This window comes from Pinus tabuliformis, chromosome 5_1 (genome assembly GCF_031772625.1).
Source record: "Pinus tabuliformis cultivar Carrire ecotype Pingquan chromosome 5_1, CPIR1, whole genome shotgun sequence".
In the NCBI taxonomy this organism is placed as follows: Eukaryota; Viridiplantae; Streptophyta; class Pinopsida; order Pinales; family Pinaceae; genus Pinus; species Pinus tabuliformis.
Genome location: NC_142305.1, coordinates 923762577 through 923786398, shown reverse-complemented (window position 1 = coordinate 923786398; position 23822 = coordinate 923762577). Strand labels below are relative to the sequence as shown.

The following is a 23822-nucleotide window of genomic DNA, read 5'->3' as shown; positions in this document are numbered from 1 at the left end:
TTTGATAGGTGTAGACCCTCTCATTTATCAATGCAAGAGGGAGTTGGATTCTGAGTTTGAGATGAAGGACCTAGGACTGATACGCTACTTCCTAGGCCTGGAGGTCTGGCAAAAGCCACGTGAGATTTTCTTTTCCCAAGGAAAATACATTGTGAAGCTACTTGAGAGATGTGGGATTGTGGATTGCAAGTCCATGTCTACTATGATGGAACTCAACTTCAAAAAGCTATGTGGAAGTGTTGTTAGGCCCACATAGGCAAATTCTTCTGGGTATTGACAACTTGTGGGGGCCCTGATGTTCTTGGTAAACTCCTATCCAGACATATGTTTCGCTGTGAATACATTGAGTCAATTTGTGGTCGAGCCTCATCACATACATTGGATTGCTGCCAAGAATCTCGTGAGATATCTCCATGGCACAATCGACCATGGTTTGAGATACATTGCCGGGAATTTGAGACTGTGTGGATATACAGATGCTGACTAGGTTGGCTGTATGGTGGATTGTAAGAGCACGTCTGGATGTTGCTTCTCATTGGGATTTGCTTCAATATCTTGGATGAGCAGGAAGCAAAAATTGGTTGCTTTAAGCATTGCCGAGGCCGAATACATTGCTACTAGTATGGCCTATTGTGAAGTTGTTTGGTTGAGGAAGCTCTTTAGTGAGCTATTTGAGTATGTGTCGGATACCACCGTGATCCACTACGACAACCAAAGTGGGATTTTCCTTTCAGAGAATCTCGTGTTCCACGACCCCTCCAGGCACAATGATATCAGGTACTACTTTATCTGGGATATGATACAACAGGGAGCAATAAGGCTCCAACACATTAGGACTGATGAGCAGGTCACAAATATCTTGACGAAGCCCTTGGGGAAGGTCAAATTCTTAACCTTCTGAGAGAGATTTGGAGTCGTGGAAAGACCCTCCTATGAGGGTCCCGCATGAGTTGGGCACTGAGCTCTGGGAGCTTCTAGGGGCTTGGGGTACTTCTTGGAGCTATGCGTGACCATACGGTGAGTGGTTCACCTTCCTCTAGTGGTGCACTATGTAAAGGGTGAGTGGTTCACCTACCCCTGTGATACCCCATGGTGGTTGACATGTGTGTAGGGTGAGTGGTTCACCTTCCCCTACGATTGCGGACACATGTATGTTGGGTGAGTGGCTCACCTTCCTCTACGATTGACATATGCATAGGATGAGTGGTTCACCTTCTCCTATGGCATATGAGCAGGATGAGTGGTTCACCTTTTCTTGCCGATGCCCCAACATGCATCCTACCCATGGAGTCCGGGACTCATGGAAAGTACCTCTCATCTGACCAATGAGTTGGGTAAAGTGGTTAGGGACCATAGCATTACCGATGGATGCATTGTGTACTGTCGTACTCCCTATGACTAGGATGGATGGTGTTCAACAACTTGATCTCGGATCATTTGAGGTTCTATCTCTGGACTGACTTTTGTCGGTGGAGAGTGGTAAGGTCTTGTGACTCACTCTCGATCACTTCTTCATTATTACTTCATGGTTCAGCATAGCAGAGGAGAGAAAAGATACAGAGATGGTACATGACGACATGATGGCATGATGATGACAGATGGATTGACAGGTGGAATTCTCCCTAGTTGAGAGGGAGTGTTAAAATTGGAAACTAGGGCCAAATTCCACCTTGGGATGGCTCATATGATGGAGATGATAATTGCAGTGGATTCCTCTTTTTGAGGGTCCAAGATTGATATAAAGATCATCTCATTTGGACAAGCAGAAGTGTGATTGTGAATTTGTTCTCTCACATGTACAAATTGTTCAGGTCAGCCTCAGCTTAATGTAGGCTCAAGAAGTCCAATAGATGTGTCTCTTCACCCATAACATAGTCTATAAATAGAAGAGACCTCACACCTCATTTGCACATCATTCACTCACACATTCTTCTCTCTCTTCATCAGATTGGTTTGTACAACTCGAGAATCTTCTCTCTCTCTCTCTCTCACGTGTGGCAAGGAGGACGATTTTCTAGGCAGCGAATTACAGGCCGAAATTTCAGACTTTAGGACCAACGTTGACCAAGGCTGTTTTGACTATGGTTTTGAGGGTAGAATTTTGGTTTCTCTAGGCCGCATTCTCTAGCATAGAAATCGAGGAGTTTGGGGTTATTTGACCTACGTTGATCGCAGGCCTGTTTGACCACAGGGCTAACCATTGGTTGACTAAGTTTGACCAAAGTTTTTGGGACTGTTATGTGTTGACTTTGACCATTGCTGGAGGCCGAGTTTGATTGCCTTTGACCGAGCTTCAAAGTAGGTATCTGACTGTTGCTTTGACCAGCGTTGACTTTCTAGTTAGGGTTGAAGTTTGATTGCAGTTGACTACAGAATTTGACAGGGCTGATTTAACTTTGTATTGGGCTAGTCTATTTCACTTTTGTATTCTCTCTCTCTACTAAACTATTGAATAATAAGAAGAAGATTTGATTAAAGGGTTTTCCCCACATTGGGGTTTTTCCCTGGCATTCACCAAATCTGGTGTCCCCTTGCCTTGGCTTGTTTTCTACATTTGTTTTTATGTTCTATCTGCATTTACTGTCAATGTGATTGCTACTGGAAATAATTGGAAATTGTTATTGGGCTGCTAAGGAACATTGAAGTAAATTGTGCTAAGCATAGAAAATACCATTGCTATCTAAAATTAATAGAGAATAACCCAATCCAAGTGATAATAATCAGAATGATTCATCACACTTGTGTTTATACACTTCCTAATGAATTCGATTTAGCTAATTAGGCCTAATTTAGCCCCTCAAATAAAATAATTTGCATAATAACAAACCTTTTGGTGACAAGCCCACCAAATAGATCAATAATGTAAAGATAAGCCTCTCAAGAGGGTCGAATGATCAACAAAGTGAGTTGTTGGGCTTTTGAGGAGGTCTGATGAAGTCCAAGGGGTGCCATAATGAAGAAATGGACTCTAAACATAGTGGACAAGGGGTTGGCTCCTTGTTCTCCAATCAAGAACTTGTAGTGCTCCCAAGTGGGTGTGCAGACATCCGCCAAATCTAGTGTCCTCTTGTCTTGGCTTGTTTTCTGCATTTGTTTTTATGTTCTATCTGCATTTACTATCAATGGGATTAATGGTTAATGTGATCGCTACTAAAAATAATTGAAAATTGTTATTGGGCTGCTAAGGAATATTGAAGTAAATTGTGCTAAGCATAGAACATACTATTGATATCTAAAATTAACAAAGAATAACCCAATCTAAGTGATGATAATCAAAACGATTCATCACACTTGTATCTATACACTCCCTAATGAATTTGATTTAGCTAATTAGGCCTGATTTAACCCCTCAAATAAAATAATGTGCATAATAACAAAACTTTTGGTGACAAGCCCACCAAATAGATCAATAATGTAAAGATAAGCCTCTCAAGAGGGTCGAATGATCAACAAAGTGAGTATTTGGGCCTTTGAGGAGGCTTGATGAAGTTCAAGGGGTGCCATAATGAAGAAATGGACTCCAAACATAGCAGACAAGGGGTTGGCTCCTTATTATCCAATCAAGAACCCGTGGTGCTCCCAAGTGGGTGTGGGGGAACAAGGACATCCTCATGGGTCTCCAAATGGATCAAATATGCCTGTAGACCATTTGTAAGGGCTGGAGTAATGACATAAGCCCTCCCTTTGCAGTGGGAGGCATCTTAGAATATCTACCAAGTGTATGGTGCTACTATGGAGCTGGTTGGGCATGGTGGACCAAGTGCATCATCCTCATCCAAAAGGTGGAACACGATCAATCAATGAACATTGTTAGGGATCTATGAAGTAATATCTGCTATGGTGGAGGCCCATGGCTCTCAACGCTCACCCTACAAGTGCCAATGTGGCCCTCTAGAGGGCTAGAATGCCGTATAGGGAGACCAAGCCCTAAATAAAGACCCACCTACAATCCTGCATAAGGTCCAATGCATTCCCTTACCCTCCAATACAACAAATCATTAGAATAATCAAGTAATAATGCTTACAAATCATGGAGTAAATGGGACACTTCATAGTGGCATGCCCTTCCATAGTGGGCTTTGGCATGTACAAGTGTCTCCAAGCTCAATAAGGGGTTAACCAAGGACCCTATTAGGTGGTTTCAACCTCTAAAGGGGGTGGCATGTCCATAGTACATACTTTAAGAGGTAGGTGGCAAGTGATATAATAATGGAATGGAGTGGGGGATCAGGTGAATCATCCAGACCACATGTCAAGGTGCACGGGTAGCTATAAAAAGGGAAGCCCACACCTAGGTATATGAGTGTAGGAGGGAGAAAATTGTGGTACATGAGTTAACCTGACTTTTTTTTTCCACCCTTCTTCATATGCCTTTTGCCTTTTATTGATTTATCTTCATAACTGCTCAAGGTTCCAGGGGATGGAGAGCATGATGCGTAATATATAGCAATGGATACCCCCTTGAGGTGGGGCAGTTGATTGCCCACCAAAGGTTGGGACAATCAGGGGTTTCTTAGTGATGGAGGGGGCTCATTTAGGGCCCATAGGAACTAGGGTGATGACCATGAATAAGGGGTAGAGCTCATGTTTGGCTTTTTCCCACATGCTAAATTTGTTTGTCCCGACCATCTTTTGCATTTTGTGGTACATTTCCTATTAAGAATGGCCAACTTATGCTTTTTACTTTCTTTTTAGCTGCATCAAACTCTAAGGCATCATTCCAAGCCCGACCCAAAATGTGGGCAAGGGGAGGGGGAGGCTAACCCTATGTGGACCCAATGGACACATGTGGACCCGGATGGGAAAAGAGATGAATGGGGCTCAAAATAAGTGGAGAGAGAGTAATGTAGCTAGTATCGGGAAGCGGGACCATGCAACCAAAATCGAGATTTCTCGTGTAATGCCAACCCTAAAGCTAATGGCCAGTGAAGGAGACCCCACGGAACTATGATACAAGGGTAACCACGAAATCGGGCAATGGAGACAAGAATGCAAACCTAACCCACTTCTATCGAATCCCCCCACCAATTCATGCCCAAAAGTGCTCATGACAAGTAAGGAAAACTACTCAACTACACCAATGAAAAGCCATACCTTTGGGGTTGGGAGGCCCACCTTCAAACATACATTCATAACAGATGGGTGAGGGACCACATGGCTGGCTCAAGTGGTGGAGAAAATAGTATGTCGAGCTATCTGGGGGTTGTTGGCTGCCAGTTGAGAACCATCTAGGAGAAAAATTATCTCCCATATACACTACCCACAAGTGGTGGGTAACAAGACTCAAAAGCAAAATGTTAAGTCTTTGTTGGGTATGACGATGCTATGAAAGGATACGGGTTGTGGGATCCTTCTTTGCATAAGATCATCATTAGTAGAGATGTAATGTTTGATGAATCTTCTCTTCTAAAAGTCGATGCTGAAAAGGTTGAATAGGAACAGGGATCGTTGAATCAACAAATTCAGTTGGAGACTCAAGCTTTTAAGAATTTTTTATATTTAAGAATTTTTGGTTGTAATGCCTATGCTCTTATTCCAAAATATCAACGTTTTAAGTTAGACCCAAAAACAAAATGTTATGTCTTTGTTGGGTATGATGATGTCGTGAAAGGATACAGGTTGTGGGATCCTTCTTCGCATAAGATCATTATTAGTAGAGACGTAATGTTTGATGAATCTTCTCTTCTAAAATTCGATGTCGAAACAATTGAACAAGAACAGGTATTGTCGAATCAACAAATTCAGTTGGAAACTAAACCTTTTTCGGAAAGTCGGAAGGAAAAAGAAACTTCTAAAGAAAAAAGGTGATGAAGATATAAAGGAAAGTGTAGAAGTTCAACAAGAAGTCACTCTTAGGAGGTCTACAAGGGAAAGAAGAACACCCAAGAGGTATGAAGATTCTTCTTCATTTGTTGCTTTTATTACTGAGGATGGGGAACCTTCTTGTTATCAGGAAGCAATGGATGATGCATATAGTGAAAAATGGAAGAAGGCTATGGATGAGAAAATGGATTCCTTGGCTAAGAACAAAACCTGGGATCTTGTAGAACTTCTTAAAGGGAGAAGTGTTGTTGGATGTAAATGGGTCTTCAAATTGAAAAGAAATGTTGATGGAAGTATTGAAAGATATAAAGCGAGGTTGGTAGCAAAAGCGTACTATCAGATAGAAAGTATTGATCTTCATGAGATTTTTTCACCAATCGTAAAACTTGTTTCTATTCATACTATGTTAGCACTAACTACATTACTTGACCTTGAGTTAGAACAATTAGATGTTAAAACAACTTTTCTTCATGGAGATTTGGATGAGGAGATCTATATGGAAAAACCATAAGGTTTTGTACAAGGTCGCAACAAAAGATTAGTTTGCAAGCTCAGGAAATCATTGTATGGCCCGAGACAGTCTCCAGGAAATGGTACAAGAAGTGACTCCTTCACGGTGATTTAGAACTTCACTAGAAGTGAATATGATCATTGTGTGTATTTTAAAAGTTTCAATGGTATATTCATTATCTTGGTTTTGTATGTTGACGATATGTTTATTGCAAGCAAAAGTATGGAAGAGATCAACAGGTTAAAGGCTCAACTTTCTAGGACATTTGATATGAAGGATCTTGGAGTTGCAAAATAGATCTTGGGCATGGAGATACACAGAGACAGGAAAAATGGAAATCTTTGGTTATCACAACAGAAGTATGTGGAGGAAATACTTGCAAATTCAGTATGAACATTGTAAAATTTGTTAATGTTCCTTTAGCTTCCCATTTTAATATTTCTTCGAGTTTGAGTCCTCGAATTGATGAAGAAAAGGAGTATATGTCTTATGTACCATATGCAAATGAAGTAAGAAACTTAATGTATGCGATGGTATCTACAAGACCTAACAGTTCACATGCAATTGGAGTTGTCAGCAGGTTCATGGGAAATCCATGAAAAGAACATTAGCGAGCAGCGAAATGGGTGTTTCGGTACTTGAGAGGCACAAGTGACCATTGTATCATCTTTAATGGTTGCAGTGATTCAGTGTGCAAATATGTTGATTCAGATTATGCTGGTGACTTGGACAAGAGGAGATCTACTACTAGATATGTCTTTACTCTTGCAGGTGGAGCGATTAGTTGGATGTCAAAGCTTCACGAAATAGTTGTTTTATCCACTACTGAGGTAGAATATATCACTGCTTCACATGCTTGTAAAGAGGCAATCTGGTTGAAGGGTCTACTGGGTGAGCTTGGAAGGATGCAGGAGAAAGTGAATGTATTTTGTGACAGTCAGAGTGCTATTCATTTGGCTACTAATCCAACTTATCACAACAAAACTAAACATATTGATGTAAAATACCATTTTGTAAGACATGTAATTGATGGCGGTAAAGTATCTCTCAAAAAGGTCCACACACAGGAGAATTGTGCAGACATGTTCATGAAACCAATTTTGGTAGAGAAGTTGCGGTGGTGTTTAGCTTCTCTTGGCTTGCAGAAAAGATGATGAATGGGCATGGGAAAGGGATTAGGAAAATTGTTTTCAAGGTGGAGATTGTTAAAATGACAACAATTAAAAGATTGTAAATGCAATTTTTTACCGTTCAGGGAGTTGCATAACTATATGCAGTTTTTGTAACGGTGCCTTTGTATTAAAACGTTGTTGCCCGAGAGGCTTGTCATAATTGGAGTCATTGTTGACCTTGAATAATAAGCATTCCAGTCTTTTGCTCCGTGGAGGTTTCCTTGACAAAATGTCAGGGCTTTACCTCGTAAAATTCTATGTCTATGTATATGCATTCAGTTTCATGATCTTGTGTGATTTTTTTCTTTCTTTCTTGTTTAATTAATTGTGGGCTCTAATGTAATATCCCGTTTCAGAGATTTTCCTTGAAACCCCAGTAAACTCCAACCAAATACGCACAAAAAATATAATAACCGGGAAACTCAAAATGATAAAAATAACAGTGGTGTAACATATAATAATATAAGCAGATACTCGAGAAATGCAGAGAGAAATGCTAAGCCATTTTATTAAACTGAGTAATAAAATGAGTATAGGAGGTGATCAAAAGGATGGCACCTCAACTTGCACCAGGCAAGTGAAGAAATACACTCGGAATAACAAAGGAATGGCCTCTGCGTGGATGTTGCTGGAAAACTGCCGTGCGGCTGCTACTGTTGGAAATCAAATGTGGATTTGGGGCTGTTTCCCTCCTCAGAAAATGCTGAAACTTTGGAATCCGCCCCTACTCAAAAAACCCAGAAGAACCCAGAAAGCTTTTCTGAAATGGCCGACCCCTGAAAATCGCCCCCTTGGGGAATCACGCAATCCCTCAAGGCCCTGCGCTGCCATTGAGTAGAATCATACAAAATACTGCCTGAAACTCTGCCAAACCACTCCAATATGTAAGAGCTGATCCCTTGCTCAATATCCCAGCTCAACTCCTCCACAAATCCTCAATCCGGACTACTCCCAGAAGAAATGCGTTCCTCTCTCAAGACTGCGCAGTCTTCCATTGCTCAGCTCCACCTCAATGCCAAAGATCAAAACTACTGCAAAAATATTGCTGAAAATACCTTGCCCGAGTAGGCACTCGAATTCCCCGGGGCTAAGGCTGAGATCTCCGAACGGAGACTCTCAGTGCACTAAACAGTGCTGTAGACAGGCTAAACAGCCAGCGTGCTCCAAGTCGAAGTGACTAACTCAAATGCTCATAATCGAATGTCAAAATGAGGGGGCTCCTCTCTCTTTTATAGCATTGGCCTCTCCCAATCCCAAGGCTCACCTCCTCCAACGTAATCCCCTCTTGCCACGTGTTCCCTTTCTATCTGCGCAATCCCTCCAAGTGTTTGCGTGGGCCCCATCTCTGCGTGGTCCTTTGGCCCCCCTTGGCTACCCTTTAAGTCACAACGTTGTGTTACTAGGAAGTGACTTTTATTCTAAAAGTGAGTTATGTCCCCTTTTCCTCACCTTTTTATTTACAAATAACTATAGAAGGCAAAATTGAGCAAAATCGAATATTCTAATTAGCCATGGCTAATTAGGAATATTAAAGCCTCCCAAATTTTCTCACTCTCCCAAGTGGCATCCTCATCCGGCAAATTCTTCCACCTCACCAAGAATTCTTGAACCGTCCTGCTCCATAGCTGCCTCTCCTTGGTATCAATAATAGCCTCTGGCTGCAACACCAAATGCCCCTCATCATGCGTGGGTGGTAGCTCATCTGTCATTGTCACATGCTGTCCCAATGCCTTCTTCAGGCATGATACGTGGAAAACATTATGAATCTTGTTGCCTTGGGGCAGCTCCAACTCATATGCTACCTGTCCAATCCTGTGTATCACCCTGTATGGCCCATAAAAGCGGGGCTTGAGCTTTTTAGCCCCCTTCTGCTTCAGTGACGACTGTCGATATGGCTGTAATTGTAGGTAGACCAAGTCCCCTACCTCAAACTGTCTCTCCACCTGACCCCTGTCAGCATACAACTTCTGTTGGTTCTGCGTTGTAGCCATGTTATCCTTGAGAGCTCGGAGAATATCCTGACTCTCCTAGATCCAAATCTTGGCTTTCGGAGCCTTGCTAGCACCAAACATCACATCAGCAAAAGATAAAGGATGATATCCATACATAGCATAGAATGGTGACATACCGATGGACATGTGATGTGTAGTGTTGTAGCAGTACTCCCGTAGATGCAGCCACTTCAGCCATGCTGGCTGCTGTCCACTGACATAGTTACGCAAGTAGCCCTCTAGCCACTTGTTAACTATCTTTGTCTGCCTATCCATCTATGGGTGATAACTGGTATTCGGTGTCAACTCCGTCCCCACCAACCGGAAAAGCTCCTGCGAAAATCCGCCCATGAAACGGCTATCCCTGTCACTGGTGATGGTCTTGGGAAGACCATGTAACCTGAAAATCTCTCTGAAGAACAGCTTGGCCACCTGCGTTGCTGTGTAGTGTGCGGATATGGCGGAAAAGTGTGAGTACTTTGTCAGTCGATCAACGACGACAAAGATGCAATCCTTGCCCTGTACCATGGGTGACCCTGTGATGAAGTCCATCGAAATACACTCCAATTTCCTCTCCGGAATGGGAAGAGGCTACAATAGTCCTGCTGGATGGTTCATCTCCCCCTTGTTCCTCTGGCAAACATCGCACTCCCGGACATGCTGGAGTATGTCCTCTTTGAGGCCCTTCCATGAGAACCTCTCTCTAATGGCCCTGTAGGTTTTGGTACACCCCTGATGACCTGCCAATGGTGAATCATGTGATGCCTGAAGTATCTTCTTCTTGAGCTGAGACCCCTCAGTCAAGAAGATCTGGTCCCTGTAGTAGATGATCTCATTGACCACCCTGTACCTGTCATCCGCCACCTGCCCATCCAGAACTTCACATGCAAATCTGTCTTTGGAGTACTCTACTAAGAGTCGAGCCCTCCAGTTTGCATCCAAGCTCATAAGAGACAACGTGGCTGGCCTACATGAAAGGGCATCTGCTACCACGTTGTTCTTACCCTTGACATACTCAATGTCAAAGTCATATGCTTGGATCTTGCTGATCCACTTCTGCTGCCTCTCCTGTAGCTGCTTCTGCTCCAAAAAGAACTCGAGGCTGTTGTGATCAGTCCTCACCCTGAACTTGTTATCCACCAAATATTGCCGGTACTTAGCCAATGCATGCATGATGGCCAGCATCTCCTTGTCGTATATAGAATACAACCTCGTGTGGAAGGAGCTTCCATCTCTCAAAGGCTATAAGTTGACCTCCCTGCATCAACACTGCGCCGATCCCCTCTCCCGACGCATCACACTCCAAAACAAATGGCTGTGTAAAATTTGGCAACACAAGCACTGGGCAGCTGCTCATAACCTCCTTGAGCCTGTCGAAGGCTCGCTGCACTGTATCTGACCAACTGAATGCCCCCTTCCTCATCAAATCTGTCAGGGGTGCAGCAAGCTATGAGAAACCCTTGACAAACTTCCGGTAGTAAGTACAAATACCAATGAATCCTCGAAGTTCCGTCACGTTTCTCGGCTCTGGCCAATCTCTGATGGCCCTGATCTTCTTCTCGTGGACCCTCACTCCGTCCACTCCTATGATGTGTCCCAAGTATAACATCTCCATCAACCCGAACTCACATTTGGAGAGCTTGGCATAGAAATGCTGCTCCTCCAAGATGCGTAATACTGTCTCAACGTGTTGGAGATGCTCCTCCCAAGTTCTGCTGTAAATGAGGATATCATCAAAGAACACCAACACAAACTTCCTTAAGTGACTACGGAAAATGTGATTCATGCAAGACTGAAATGTAGCTGGGGTGTTGGTTAGCTCGAAGGGCATCACCAAAAACTCAAAGTGCCCATAGTGACACCTGAAGGCGGTCTTGGGAATGTCCTGCTCCGTCACCCAAATCTGATGGTACCCAGATCTCAAATCAATCTTTGAGAAGAACTGTGCTCCCCTCAACTCGTCCATCAACTCATCGATCCTGGGTATGGGGTATCTTTTCTTCAGGTTCTTCTTGTTTAGGGCCCTGTAGTCAATGCACATCCTTAATGTGTCGTCCTTCTTCTTCACCAACACCATAGAGGAAGCAAAAGGACTCGTGCTCGGCTGAATGTGCCCAAGAGCCAACAACTCCTGAATGCCCTGTTCAATCTCATCTCGATAGGCCTTGGGATGCCTATAGGGGGTAGTAATCACTGCCTGTATGCCTTGCTCAAGCTCAATGGTGTGCTCAAACCCCCGGTCTGGTGGCTGTCCTGGTGGAACCTCCCCAAACACTGTGGCATACTGGTCAAGGATGGCCTGTATCTCTGGGTGCACCGTCTACCCTGTAGTTCCTGCCTCTGATGCACACAGCTCCACTGCCACTCTACGTCTCCCTTCTGGAAGACTGCCTCCATCCGATGAGTTGAAACAGTCTGAGGCGGGTATGTGTGTTGCCCTCGTATCTTCTCATGCCTCCTTGTCTTCTCATCATCCCACTCCATCTCTAGGGCCTTCCAATCTGTAGTGACCTTCCCTAGAGTGATGAGCCACTAAACACCCAGTACCATGTTGGTGTCTGGAATATTGACCACAAAGAAGTGGTTAGTTAGTGTGTAGGTGCCCGTCGTCACTGATAACTCTGGAACATAACGAGCACACACCATGGTCTGATTTGCTCGGACCAAAACTGAAAATCCATCGAAGATCTCTATCGGTATACCTCTCCGCTCAACCATCTGTGCATCGATGAAGTTGTGGGTGGCCCCACTGTCAACCAAAACTGATACTCGCTGGCCACATACTGTCCCCCATACGCGCAGCGTCAAATACTTGGGAACTCCTCGCAATGCTGCAAGGGCTCCTCCGGTAGGTGCAAAAGATGCACCACCTACTGGTGGTGGTGGAGGCGGCAAGGGACCCTGCATGGCATGACTATCTCCTACCTCCACATCATCCTCCTCATCCTTTTCCCCGCTGCTCTCGGAGAAGACCTCAATAAAATGTGCTTTGCCAACAGCACATCTATGTCCTGATGCCCACGGCTCCTGACAAGTGAAGCACAACCGATTCTTCTTCAACTCCCTCCTGGCATCATCATCAATCTGTATTCGTCCTGGATTCCCCTTCGGAGGCGGAATCCTCACATCCTTCCCCTTAGGCTAAAAAGCCTGTCGCTGGGGGTAAGGTGTCCAAGTCCTGGGTAAGACATCCTGTAAGCCCCGGGTCCTGCTAATAGCATCCTTAAGGGTGGTTGGTCTAGCGGATATGACTAGACCCCGAAGTGGCTCTGCTAACCCCTCAACATACATGTAGATCCTCTGTGCCATGGATAGATCTGGCACCATCACTGAAACCCTCAAAAAGTCCGCAATGTAGGTCTCTGGGCTCCCTGTCTGTTTGAGCCTTGTCAGCTCAACAAAGTGTTGTTCCGGATCCCTCCGGTCAAACCTCTCCATCAATCTCCTGGTGAACTCGGCATACGTCGTCACTGTGGAATGCCCGAGTGTAACCATCCCATGGAACCACCAATCCTAGGCCTCACCATCCAAATGTAATGTCGCCACCTTGATGGCCTCTGTCTCCGACATCTGGTTAAGCTGGAAATAGATGTCCAGCTTCTCCACCCAAGACCTTGCCGAACTATTTGATGAGCCATCAAATGTAGGCAAGTGAAATCTACTAGCAGTGCGGTGGGTGTCTCCATCATGATAATGTTGATATCCTCTGTGATGGTCGCGGGGTCTACTATCCCGTTGGAGCTGAACAAAGTCTCTGAATGAGAGAGCATCCCTGAACTCCTGCCCATAGGCCAAGTACTCCGCAAAATAATCGCCCATATGACCGGGTTCTGCCTCCTGCTGTGCTCCGACCCCCATATCTGCTCCTAGGAAAGTGGGCATGGTAGAGCATATAGGGGCATGTGAGGCCACCTGCTGAGTAGTATCACGCTGAGTGGCACCCTGCTCTGGCAAATGGTGAGATGCACTCAATCCCTCTCCAACCTGGAAAACTCGTGGGCTCTCACGCTGTTTAGCCTCCACTACCGTGAATCTCTGCCCCATCACCTTGATCTGCCTCGACAAATTCTACACTGATATGAGGAGCATGTCCGCAAATTTCTTCCCGTCATCATCTGCCATCGGATCCTCCTGCTCTGCGTCCACCACAGGCTCCTCCTGTCTTGCGTCCACCACAGGCTCCTCCTGTTTTGTGTCCACTACTGGAACATAGTCTCCGTCTCCGTAGGTGTTCTCCAACCTACACCCAGTGTCTCTGTATCTCCTACCTCTGTAACAGATGTAGGGCTTTTCCCCCGGTGTCATAGATTGCTAGCTCCACAGGCTGAGCCAGGTCTATGCTCTGATACCACTATAATATCCCGTTTCAGAGATTTTCCCCGAAACCCCAGTAAACTCCAACCAAATACGCACAAATAATATAATAACCGGGAAACTCAAAATGATAAAAATAACAGTGGTGTAACATATAATAATATAAGCATGAAATATACGCAGATACTCAAGAAATGCAGAGAGAAATGCTAAGCCATTTTATTATACTGAGTAATGGAATGAGTACAGGAGGTGATCAGAAGGATGGCACCTCGACTTGCACCAGGCAAGTGAAGAAATACACTCAGAATAACAAAGGAATGGCCTTTGTGTGGATGCTGCTGGAAAACTACCGTGCTGTTGCTACTGCTAGAAATCAAATGTGGATTTGGGGCTGTTCCCCTCCTCAGAAAATGCTGAAACTCTGGAATCCGCCCCTACTCAGAAAACCCAGAAAAACCCAGAAAGCTTTTCTGAAATGGCCGACCCCCGAAAATCGCCCCCTTGGGGAATCACGCAATCCCTCAAGGCCCTGCGCTGCCACTGAGTAGAATCCTCCAAAATACTGCCTAAAACTCTGCCAAACCACTCCAATATGCAAGCGCTGATCCCTTGCTCAATATCCCAGCTCAACTCCTCCACAAATCCTCAATCCGGACTGCTCCCAAAAGAACTGCGTCCATCTCTCTCAAGACTGCGCAGTCTTCCAATGCTTAGCTCCACCTCAATGTCAAAGATCAAAACTATTGCAAAAAGACTACTGAAAATACCTTGCCCAAGTATGCACTTGAAGTCCCCCGGGGCTAAGGGTGAGATCTCCAAACGGAGACTCAGTGCACTAAACAGTGCTGCAGACAGTCTAAACAGCCAGCATGTTCCAAGTCGAAGTGACTAACTCAAATCTCATAATCGAATGACAAAATGAGGGGGTTCCTCTCTCCTTTATAGCATTGACCTCTCCCAATCCCAAGGCTCACCTCCTCCAACGTAATCCCCTCTTGCCACGTGTTCCCTTTCGATCTGCGCAGTCCCTCCAAGTGTTTGCGTGGGCCCCATCTCTACGTGGTCCTTTGGCCCCCCTTGGCTCCCCTTTAAGTCACAACGTTGTGCTACTAGGAAGTGACTTTTATTCTAAAAGTGAGTTATGTCCCCTTTTCCTCACCTTTTTATTTACAAGTAACTATAGAAGGCAAAATTGAGCAAAATCGAATATTCTAATTAGCCATGGCTAATTAGGAATATTACATCTAAATACAACATTTTATGTCCATGCTATTGTGTGTTGACCTACAAGTCACAGTGAATCTGTGGCATTGATCTTTATACACACGACAGAAAAATGTCCATGTTAAAGAATGTAAGAGATGCATGGTTTGTAGTGTTCACATGGAACAAACGCTTCCCTCATGAACGATATCGTCAAGGTGAAAAATAAGATTTTCACGGAAAATACTTCAATCATTTTTACAGCTAATTGTAATCAAACGAGCAGCATGGAGACTGACTTGAGTTTATCTATTTCTTAAGAAAGGAAGGAAATCTTGGGAAGGGTTACATTCAATTGCTCATGTTATTGCTATCAAAACGAAAAATACTTGGGAAGTGTTACATTCAGCTGCTCATTTTATTGCCATCAAAACGAAAAGTATTTACAGAACCTAGAAGAGTTGGAGCCGCCTCTCCATAGTGGTGGATTACCCCATACAAATAACTTTCCTCTAATCCTTTCTTCTCTACTCTCAAAAGAAAAGAATTTCCTTTACAAGATACCCCTACTACTCCTAGCAACTCCATTTATACCCCAGCCTCTACGTTCTCATAACAGTGGCAGATACCCACATCTCACAAAACTGTTACATTACAGTCAAAATTCCACAAAGCACAACATGGTGCGCTCATGTTTTATTTTTGCAATTAATCCATCAAAAAAAATTCGGAGGTCAATTTGTGGGTGACGAGTACATGTTGCAGAAAATGTTTTCTAATGTTCGAGATTTCACATATACAAGAGTTTGATGCAGCTATAATGGAGGGTGGTTCCCTTCTAGTGGTAAAATTCAGCCATAGGTGACGCAAAGATCAAATATTACTCTCTAGATGGCGTCTCATTTCTCCTTAAGATCTTCCTACCTCTTGATGCAACATTTCCACGATGGTTGACTGCATAAGAAGATAAACAGAAAATTATGTTCAGAGTTAATAATGCACAGAGACACGATAATGCATGAAAAAGAATTTGAGGAGCATCTACACTAGCGCTGTGCTATAATATGTGGTAGTTTAACTGTAATATGTTTTGGAGGATTTTTTAGCTTATTTTTCTGTCAAATTTGCCTGAAATTCTGCAGGAATTTGTTGAAATTATAAGTTTGATATGTGAATTCTGCACAATCCGAGTGTCTCAAGGGTTTTTCAAGATACTGAATCCATTTATACATTCAAAAATAAATTGTAAATAATAAATAAATAAATAAAATAACATGATCTAACCAAAAATTATTTTGCCAGATTTTGAGAAAAACTCATAAACTTAAAATAGTTAGAATAGTCTTTCTTGGCTGACCTACATACGGTTTAGTCATTATAATGGGCTTTGCCAATCCTACAAAAGGATTACATACATCCTAATAAGGGCCGCAGAGGAGCATTCACGTTCTTATTTTTCCTCATTATTTAATTTTTCTTTTACTACTCCAGTACAATGTTAGGAACATAAATTAATTGCTCTTTAATTTTTCTCTTCTTTTACACATAAGCCGGAACTGTAACAGCTCTGACCATTCATTATAAGTCATTGTCTCAGCTCTGTTTCTTGTATGAAAGTTCACCATGTATCCATGTTTAAGGGAAATTTGTAACTCGAACATTCCGCTTATCTTTCTTTTTAGATAATTATTTCTTTCCAAACAGCCTCTCGACTCCTTTTATGCAATGTATATTCCTCGTTAAGGGATATAGATTGTGTACATTCCAATTACCAGAATCGATTAACCCAGTATTATTATTTATTTTCATTACCTCCCCATATAGGACTGGGTAATCTGCGCGCCTTCCATGTATGTTGTAGCTGTTTCTTAGGCTCGCTCTACGGAATAGACCAGTCACCACAATGGTAACCTTATATCCTCCCACTGAATGGTGATAGGGAATAAATTTGATTGAAGATCACCTGCACAAGAGGCATGCGATCCATCGAGTTATCAAAGTTCACTGAAGAAGCGGGCGAAACTGCGCCAGCTTATTATCTAATAGGACTTGGTCAACCTATAATGCTAGGTTTGCAGTTTGTCTACAATATTGAGGTCAGGGTTTGTCAAATTATCTCTTTAAGAATCTATCTATTCCGTCTGTTACCATTCTTTTTTAATCTTCTGAATTATTTGCTGAAATTACATGATAAATCACAGAGGCGGCCCTTCTCCGTTTTATCTATTTTCATTTAGATTTAGAAAGTCCCGATAGCTATATAGATACTGCTATAGTCTTACATAAGCTTTTATTAACCATGTTGGGAGCAATTGGGCAGAGGTGCTCTCCAACCCAGTATGGTAGAGAATTTGTAATGTCCTGTAAACATTTTAACTCAGTCAAAATAAAATAAATAGTAAAAATACATTATCATTTTTATTAATTTTTATAAATTATTGTCAACGGTTTTTGAGCTCCAGGTTTATGAGAACCTATGGTATTCATGTAGAATAGCCTATTTAAGTGGGGAAATTAAACCAGCCTAGATACATTTTAACTCCAGATCTACCAAGTCCCGAGAAGGATCAAATCTCTTGAGATGCAAACCTCTTTTAGTGAAAATAGTTTTGATCCCTTTCAGCGCTTGGTAGATCCAGAGTTAAGATGGATCTAGGCTGGTTTGTATTTCTTTGTTATAGTTTTGAAATGCATTTGATTGAATTATTATAAGTTTGATACAAAGCTTCTATTAACTATGATGGAGCATTTTGGTTGCATCCAAGCTAGTGATTTGTAATTCTTCTGGTGCATTTTTCAAATGCATTTGATTGGCTTAATGTAATCTGGATATAAAGAATACTATGGTAGTAGAGATGTCCTTATATCGGCTTCTTATCCAAAAATGATCTGGCTGAAATATGATGTTGTAATCTGGATACAAAGAATACTTTGATGGTAGAGATGTCCTTATATCGCCCTCTTATCCAAAAATTATCTGAATGAAATATAACATAGATTCTGTCAGCTGAAGGTCTTGATTACAAATGTTTTCTCTTACGATGTATAACTGAATACTTTTGTCTCTGCCAATACCTTTTAGGCTCTATTTAGTATTTAGACTCTAGAGATTGATGGAATAATTCATTTCGTAGCCGGTGAGTTTATATCTAATGCATTTCTCCTTTCTCAGGAGGCCAGACTTGCCATTGAATATATTGTGATCCCAGGAGGGCAGCCAGTTGAACTTCTTCCAAGGTGTGCTGACATTATTGCTCGTCAAATAAAGCTGGTGGAGAGCTATCAATTAGTAACAGAGAAATCAGGTACAGAGTTAGATTCGAGGTTGCAAATTCTACCTCTACTTGCTGACAAGAAAGAAAATAATTATCAGATTTGAATGGAAGACATGAGAATGTGGCCCCATTCTTAGATGTTAACTCCAGTAAAATCATAGCACGTCAAAGTGTTACTCAACTACCTATTCTATCGCAGTAAAATGTGAAACTATGTCATTGTACCTATGTATTTTTTAATATTGATTGTACAAACTCGTATTTATATTTTGTCATTATTGTCAAATCAATGTTCTTGTGTATATTGTTTACTAGGACAAAACAAGCCAAATGACCATTTGCCCAAGTTCTTCTGGACCATTTGTCCAAGTTCTTCTGGGTTTAACAGTATAACAAGTAAATTCTGTATAATATATACTTTGCTATTGGCAGATATCTTATGTATGAATTCTTTCCTAAGAAGCAACCTTTAAGCAACATAAATTATTAGAAATATGAAGATATTTCCATATATGCACATTTCCCATTTGAATAAGAGAAATCTCTACTGATTCCAAAAACATTTTTTGGGTCAGTGTTTTATATATGATATTTCCTAGCAAGGTCGTTCACTGACAATTAACATATTAAAGCCTCTAACCTTTCTGGTGTAGATACTCTAAACAGGAAAACAAGCCAAAGTTCTGGTCAGCATGTTTGGAAATATTAAAAAATTCAAGCACGCACACATGGTTTCAAGGCTAAAGAGTTTAACTCATTTGTGTGGCAAATCATTAATTTTTAACCATTCCTTCTAAAACAGCTTTATTCTATATGTAATATCCCTTATCAGGGGTATCCCCTCAAACACAAGCAAACTCCAACCAGAGATGCACTGGGAGGGCGTTTACTAGATATGTCGCCTCTGAAAAGAGGACAAGATCTGGAGGTTACCTGGCCCTTTCCAGACTCTGTCTAAGAGTATAAGAGAAAAACACAAGTGGTATAGTAGCCGGGGAGCTCAAAGAGATAAAAAAAAACAATAGTAGTGCAACATACAATAATGTATACATGGAATATAAGCAGGTACTCGAGAAATGTAGAGAGAAATGCTAAGCCATTTTATTATGCTGAGTAATGGAAAGAGTACAAGAGGTGATCAGAAAGATAGCACCTCGACTTGCACAAGGCAAGTGAAGAAATACACTCAGAATGGTAAGGAAATGGCCTCTCTCTGAACTGCGTCCAAGCTACCGGAAAACTGCTGTGCTGCTGCTACTGCTGGAATCAAGTGAGGATTTGGGGTTGTTCCCCCCCTAGAAAATGCTGAAACTCTGGAATCAACCTTTGCTCAATAAACCTAAAAAAACCCAGAAAGCTTTTCTAAAATAGCTGACCTCCAAAAATGACCCCCGAAAATCACCCTCTCGAGGATCTACGCTATCCCCAAGGCTCTGCGCTGCCCCTGAAGAGAATCCTCCAAAACTCTACCTGAGACTCTGCTAAAATCCTCCAATATGCAAGGGCTGATCCCTTGCTCAATCTCCAAGCTCAAATCCTCCACACAAACCGAATCCGGAGCTCCTACCAAAAGAGATTGCGCCCTCCCCTCTCAAGACCGTGCAGTCATCAAAATGCTCAGTTCCTCCCCAACTCCAGAGATCGCTCCTCCTGCAAAATACCGATGAAACTACCTTGCCCGAGCATGCACTCGAAGTCCCCCGGGGCTAAGGGTGAGATCTCCGAACGGAGACACTCGATGCACTAAACAATGCTGCAGATAGGCTAAACAGCCAGCGTGCTCTAAGTCGAAGTGACTAGCTCAAATGCAACATAATCCCCATATGAGGAGGCTCCTCTCTCCTTTATAGCGTTGGCCTTTTTCAATACCCTAAGGCCCACCTCCTCCAACGTAGCCTGTCTTTTCCCACGTGCTCCTTCTCCATCTGCGCAGTCCCTCCAAGTGTCTACGTGGGCCCCCTTCTCTACGTGGTCCTTTGGCCCCCTTGGCTCCCCTTTTAAGTTACAACGTTGTGCTACTAGGGAGTGACTTTATTCAAAAAGTGAGTTATGTCCCCCTTTCCTCCCCTTTTTATTTATAAATAACTATAGAAGGCAAAATTGAATATTCCAATCAGCCATGGCTAATTAGGAATATTATAGTCTCCTCCGGCAAAATGTTGCTTGTCCTCAAGCAACTGAAGTGATGGATGCTGCAAAATTTTCTCACTCTCCCAAGTGGCATCCTCATCCGGGAAATTCTTCCACCTCACCAAGAATTCTCGGACCGTCCTGCTCCGCAGCTGCCTCTCCCTGGTATCAATAATAGCCTTTGGCTGCGACACCAAATGCCCCTCATCATCCGTGGGTGGTAGCTCATCTGTCACTGTCACCTGCTGCCCCAATGCCTTCTTCAGGCATGATACATGAAAAAAGTTATGAGTCTTGCTACCTTGGGGCAGTTCCAATTCATACGCAACCTGTCCAATCTGGCGTATCACCCTGTATGGTCCATAAAAGCGGGGCTTGAGCTTCTCAGCTCCCTTCTGCTTTAGTGACGATTGTCGATATGGCTGTAATCATAGGTAGACCAAGTCCCCAACTCAAACTGTCTCTCCACCCAACCCCTGTCAACGTATAGCTTCTGCTGGTTCTGCGCTGTAGCCATATTATCCTTGAGAGCTCGGAGGATATCCTGACTCTCTTGGATCCAAATCTTGGCTCTCGGAGCCTTGCTAGCACCAAACATCACGTCAGCAAAACATAAAGGATGATATCCATACAAAGCATAGAATGGTGACATACCAATGGACATGTGATGTGTAGTGTTGTAGCAGTACTCCCCCAGATGCAGCCACTTCAGCGATGCTCGCTGCTGCCCACTGACATAGTTACGCAAGTAGCCCTCCAGTCACTTGTTAACTATCTCTGTCTGCCCGTCCGTCTATGGGTGATAACTGGTACTCGGTGTCAACTCCGTCCCCACCAACTGAAAAAGCTCCTGCCAAAACCCACCCATGAAACGACTGTCCCTATCGCTGATGATGGTCTTAGGAAGACCATGTAGCCTAAAGACCTCTCAGAAGAACAACTCGGCCACCTGTGATGCTGTGTAGTGTGCAAATATGGCAAAAAAGTGTGCATACTTTGTCAGTCGATCAATGACAACAAAGATACAATCCTTTCCCTGCACCATGGGCAACCCTGTGATGAAGTCCATCAAAATACACTCCCATTTCCCCTTCGGAATGGGAAGAGCATGCAATAATCCTGCGGGACGGCTCATCTCCCCCTTGTTCCTCTGGCAAATATCACACTCCCGGATATGCTGGAGTACGTCCTCCTTGAGGCCCTTCCATGAGAACCTCTCTCTAATGGCCCTGTAGGTTTTGGTAGACCCCTGATGGTCGGCCAATGGTGAATCATATGATGCCTGAAGTATCTTCTTCTTGAGCTGAGATCCCTTAGTCAAGAAGATCCGGTCCCTATAGTAGATGATCTCATCGACTACCCTGTACCTGTCATCCGCCACCTGCCCATCCAGAACCTCACATGCAAATCTGTCCTTGGAGTACTCTTCTGAGATTCGAGCCCTCCAGTCTGTGTCCAAGCTCATAAGAGACAACGTGGCTGGTCTACGTGAAAGGGCATCTGCTACCATGTTGTTCTTACCCTTGACATACTCAATGTCAAAGTCATACGCTTGGATCTTACTAATCCACTTCTGCTGCCTCTCCTGTAGCTATTTCTGCTCCAAAAGGAACCTGAGGTTGTTGTGATCAGTCCTCACCCTGAACCTGTTACCCACTAAATACTGCCGGAATTTGGCCAATGCATGCACAATGGCCAGCATTTCCTTGTCGTATATAGAATACAACCTCTCATGCGGAAGGAGCTTCTGGCTCTCAAAGGCTATAGGGTGACCTCCTTGCATCAACACTGCGCCGATCTCCTCTCCCGACCCATCGCACTCCAAAACAAATGGCTGCGAAAAATCCGGCAATGCAAGCACTGGGCAGCTGCTCATAACCTCCTTGAGCCTGTCAAAGGCTTGTTGCGCTGTATCCGACCAACTAAATGCCCCCTTTCTCGTCAAATCTGTCAGGGGTGCAACAAGTTGTGAGAAACTCTTGATGAACTTCTGGTAGTAAGTACAAATGCCAATGAATCCTCGAAGTTCTGTCACGTTCCTCGGCTCCGGCCAATCTCTAATGGCCCTGATCTTCTCCTCATGGACTCTCACTCCGTCCACCCCTATGATGTGTCCCAACTTCCAAGTACAACATCTTCGTCAACCCAAAATCACACTTGGAGAGCTTGGCATAGAACTGCTGCTCCTCCAAGATGCGCAACACTGTCTCAATGTGCTGAAGATGCTCCTCCCAAGTCTTGCTGTAAATGAGAAGATCATCAAAGAACACCAACACAAACTTCCTTAAGTGACTGCGGAAGATGTGATTCATGCAGGACTGGAATGTAGCTGGGGCATTGGTTAGCCCGAAGGGCATCACCAAAAACTCAAAGTACCCATAGTGACACCTAAAGGCAGTCTTGGGAATGTCCTGCTCCCTCACGCGAATCTGATGGTACCCAGATCTCGAATCAATCTTTGAGAAGACCTATGCTCCTCTCAACTCATCCATCAACTCATCGATCCTGGGTATGGGGTACCTGTTCTTCAGGGTCTTCTTGTTCAGGGCCCTGTAGTCAATGCACATCCTCAATGTGTCGTCCTTCTTCTTCACCAACACCACGGAAGAAGCAAAAGGACTTGTGCTTGGCCGAATGTGCCCAAGAGCCAGCAAATCCTGAATGGCCCGCTCAATCTCATCCCGATAGGCCTTGGGATACCTATACGGGTAGTAATCACTGCCTGTATGCCTTGCTCAAGCTCAATGGTGTGCTCAAACCCCCAGTCCGGTCGTTGTCCTAGCGGATTCTCCCCAAACACTATGGCATACTGGTCAAGGATGGACTGTATCTCTGGGTACACCGTCTACCCTGTAGTCCCTGCCTCTGATGCACGCAGCTCCAGTGCCCACTCTACGTCTTCCTTCCAGAAGACTACCTCCATCCGATGAGCCGAAACAGTCTGAGGCGGATATGTGTGCTGTCCCCATATCTTCTCATGCCTCCCTGTCTTCTCATCATCCCACTCCATCTCTAGGGCCTTCCAATCTGTCGTGACCTTCCCTAGAGTAATAAGCCACTGAACACCCAGTATCATGTTGGTGTCCGGAATATTGACCACGAAAAAGTGGTCAGTCAGTGTGTAGGTGCCCATCGTCACTGATAACTTTGGGACATAACGAGCACACACCATGGTCTGATCTCCTGGGACCAAAACTGAAAAGCCATCGAAGCTCTCTATCTGTATACCTCTCCGCTCAACCATCTGTGCATCGATGAAGTTGTGGGTTGCCCCACTGTCAACCAAAACTGATACTCGCTGGCCACGTACTGTCCCCCGTACGTGCAATGTCAAATACTTGGGAACTCCTCGCAATGCTGCAAGGGCTCCTCCGGTAGGTGCAAACACTGCACCACCTAC

The 23822-nt window shown here is 43.7% G+C and overlaps 1 protein-coding gene across 1 annotated transcript in view; it reads left to right on the top strand.

Moving 5' to 3' along the window:
* The window catches only part of LOC149167806 (protein SEEDLING PLASTID DEVELOPMENT 1-like), a 365756-nt gene extending 347031 nt beyond the window's left edge, over positions 1-18725 (top strand). Inside the window, 2 exon segments of the mRNA XM_089433166.1 lie at positions 18190-18382; positions 18385-18725. Coding sequence (XP_089289292.1) covers positions 18190-18382; positions 18385-18494 — 303 coding nt within the window. The 3' untranslated portion in view covers positions 18495-18725.
* Positions 18726-23822: the final 5097 nt, after the last annotated feature.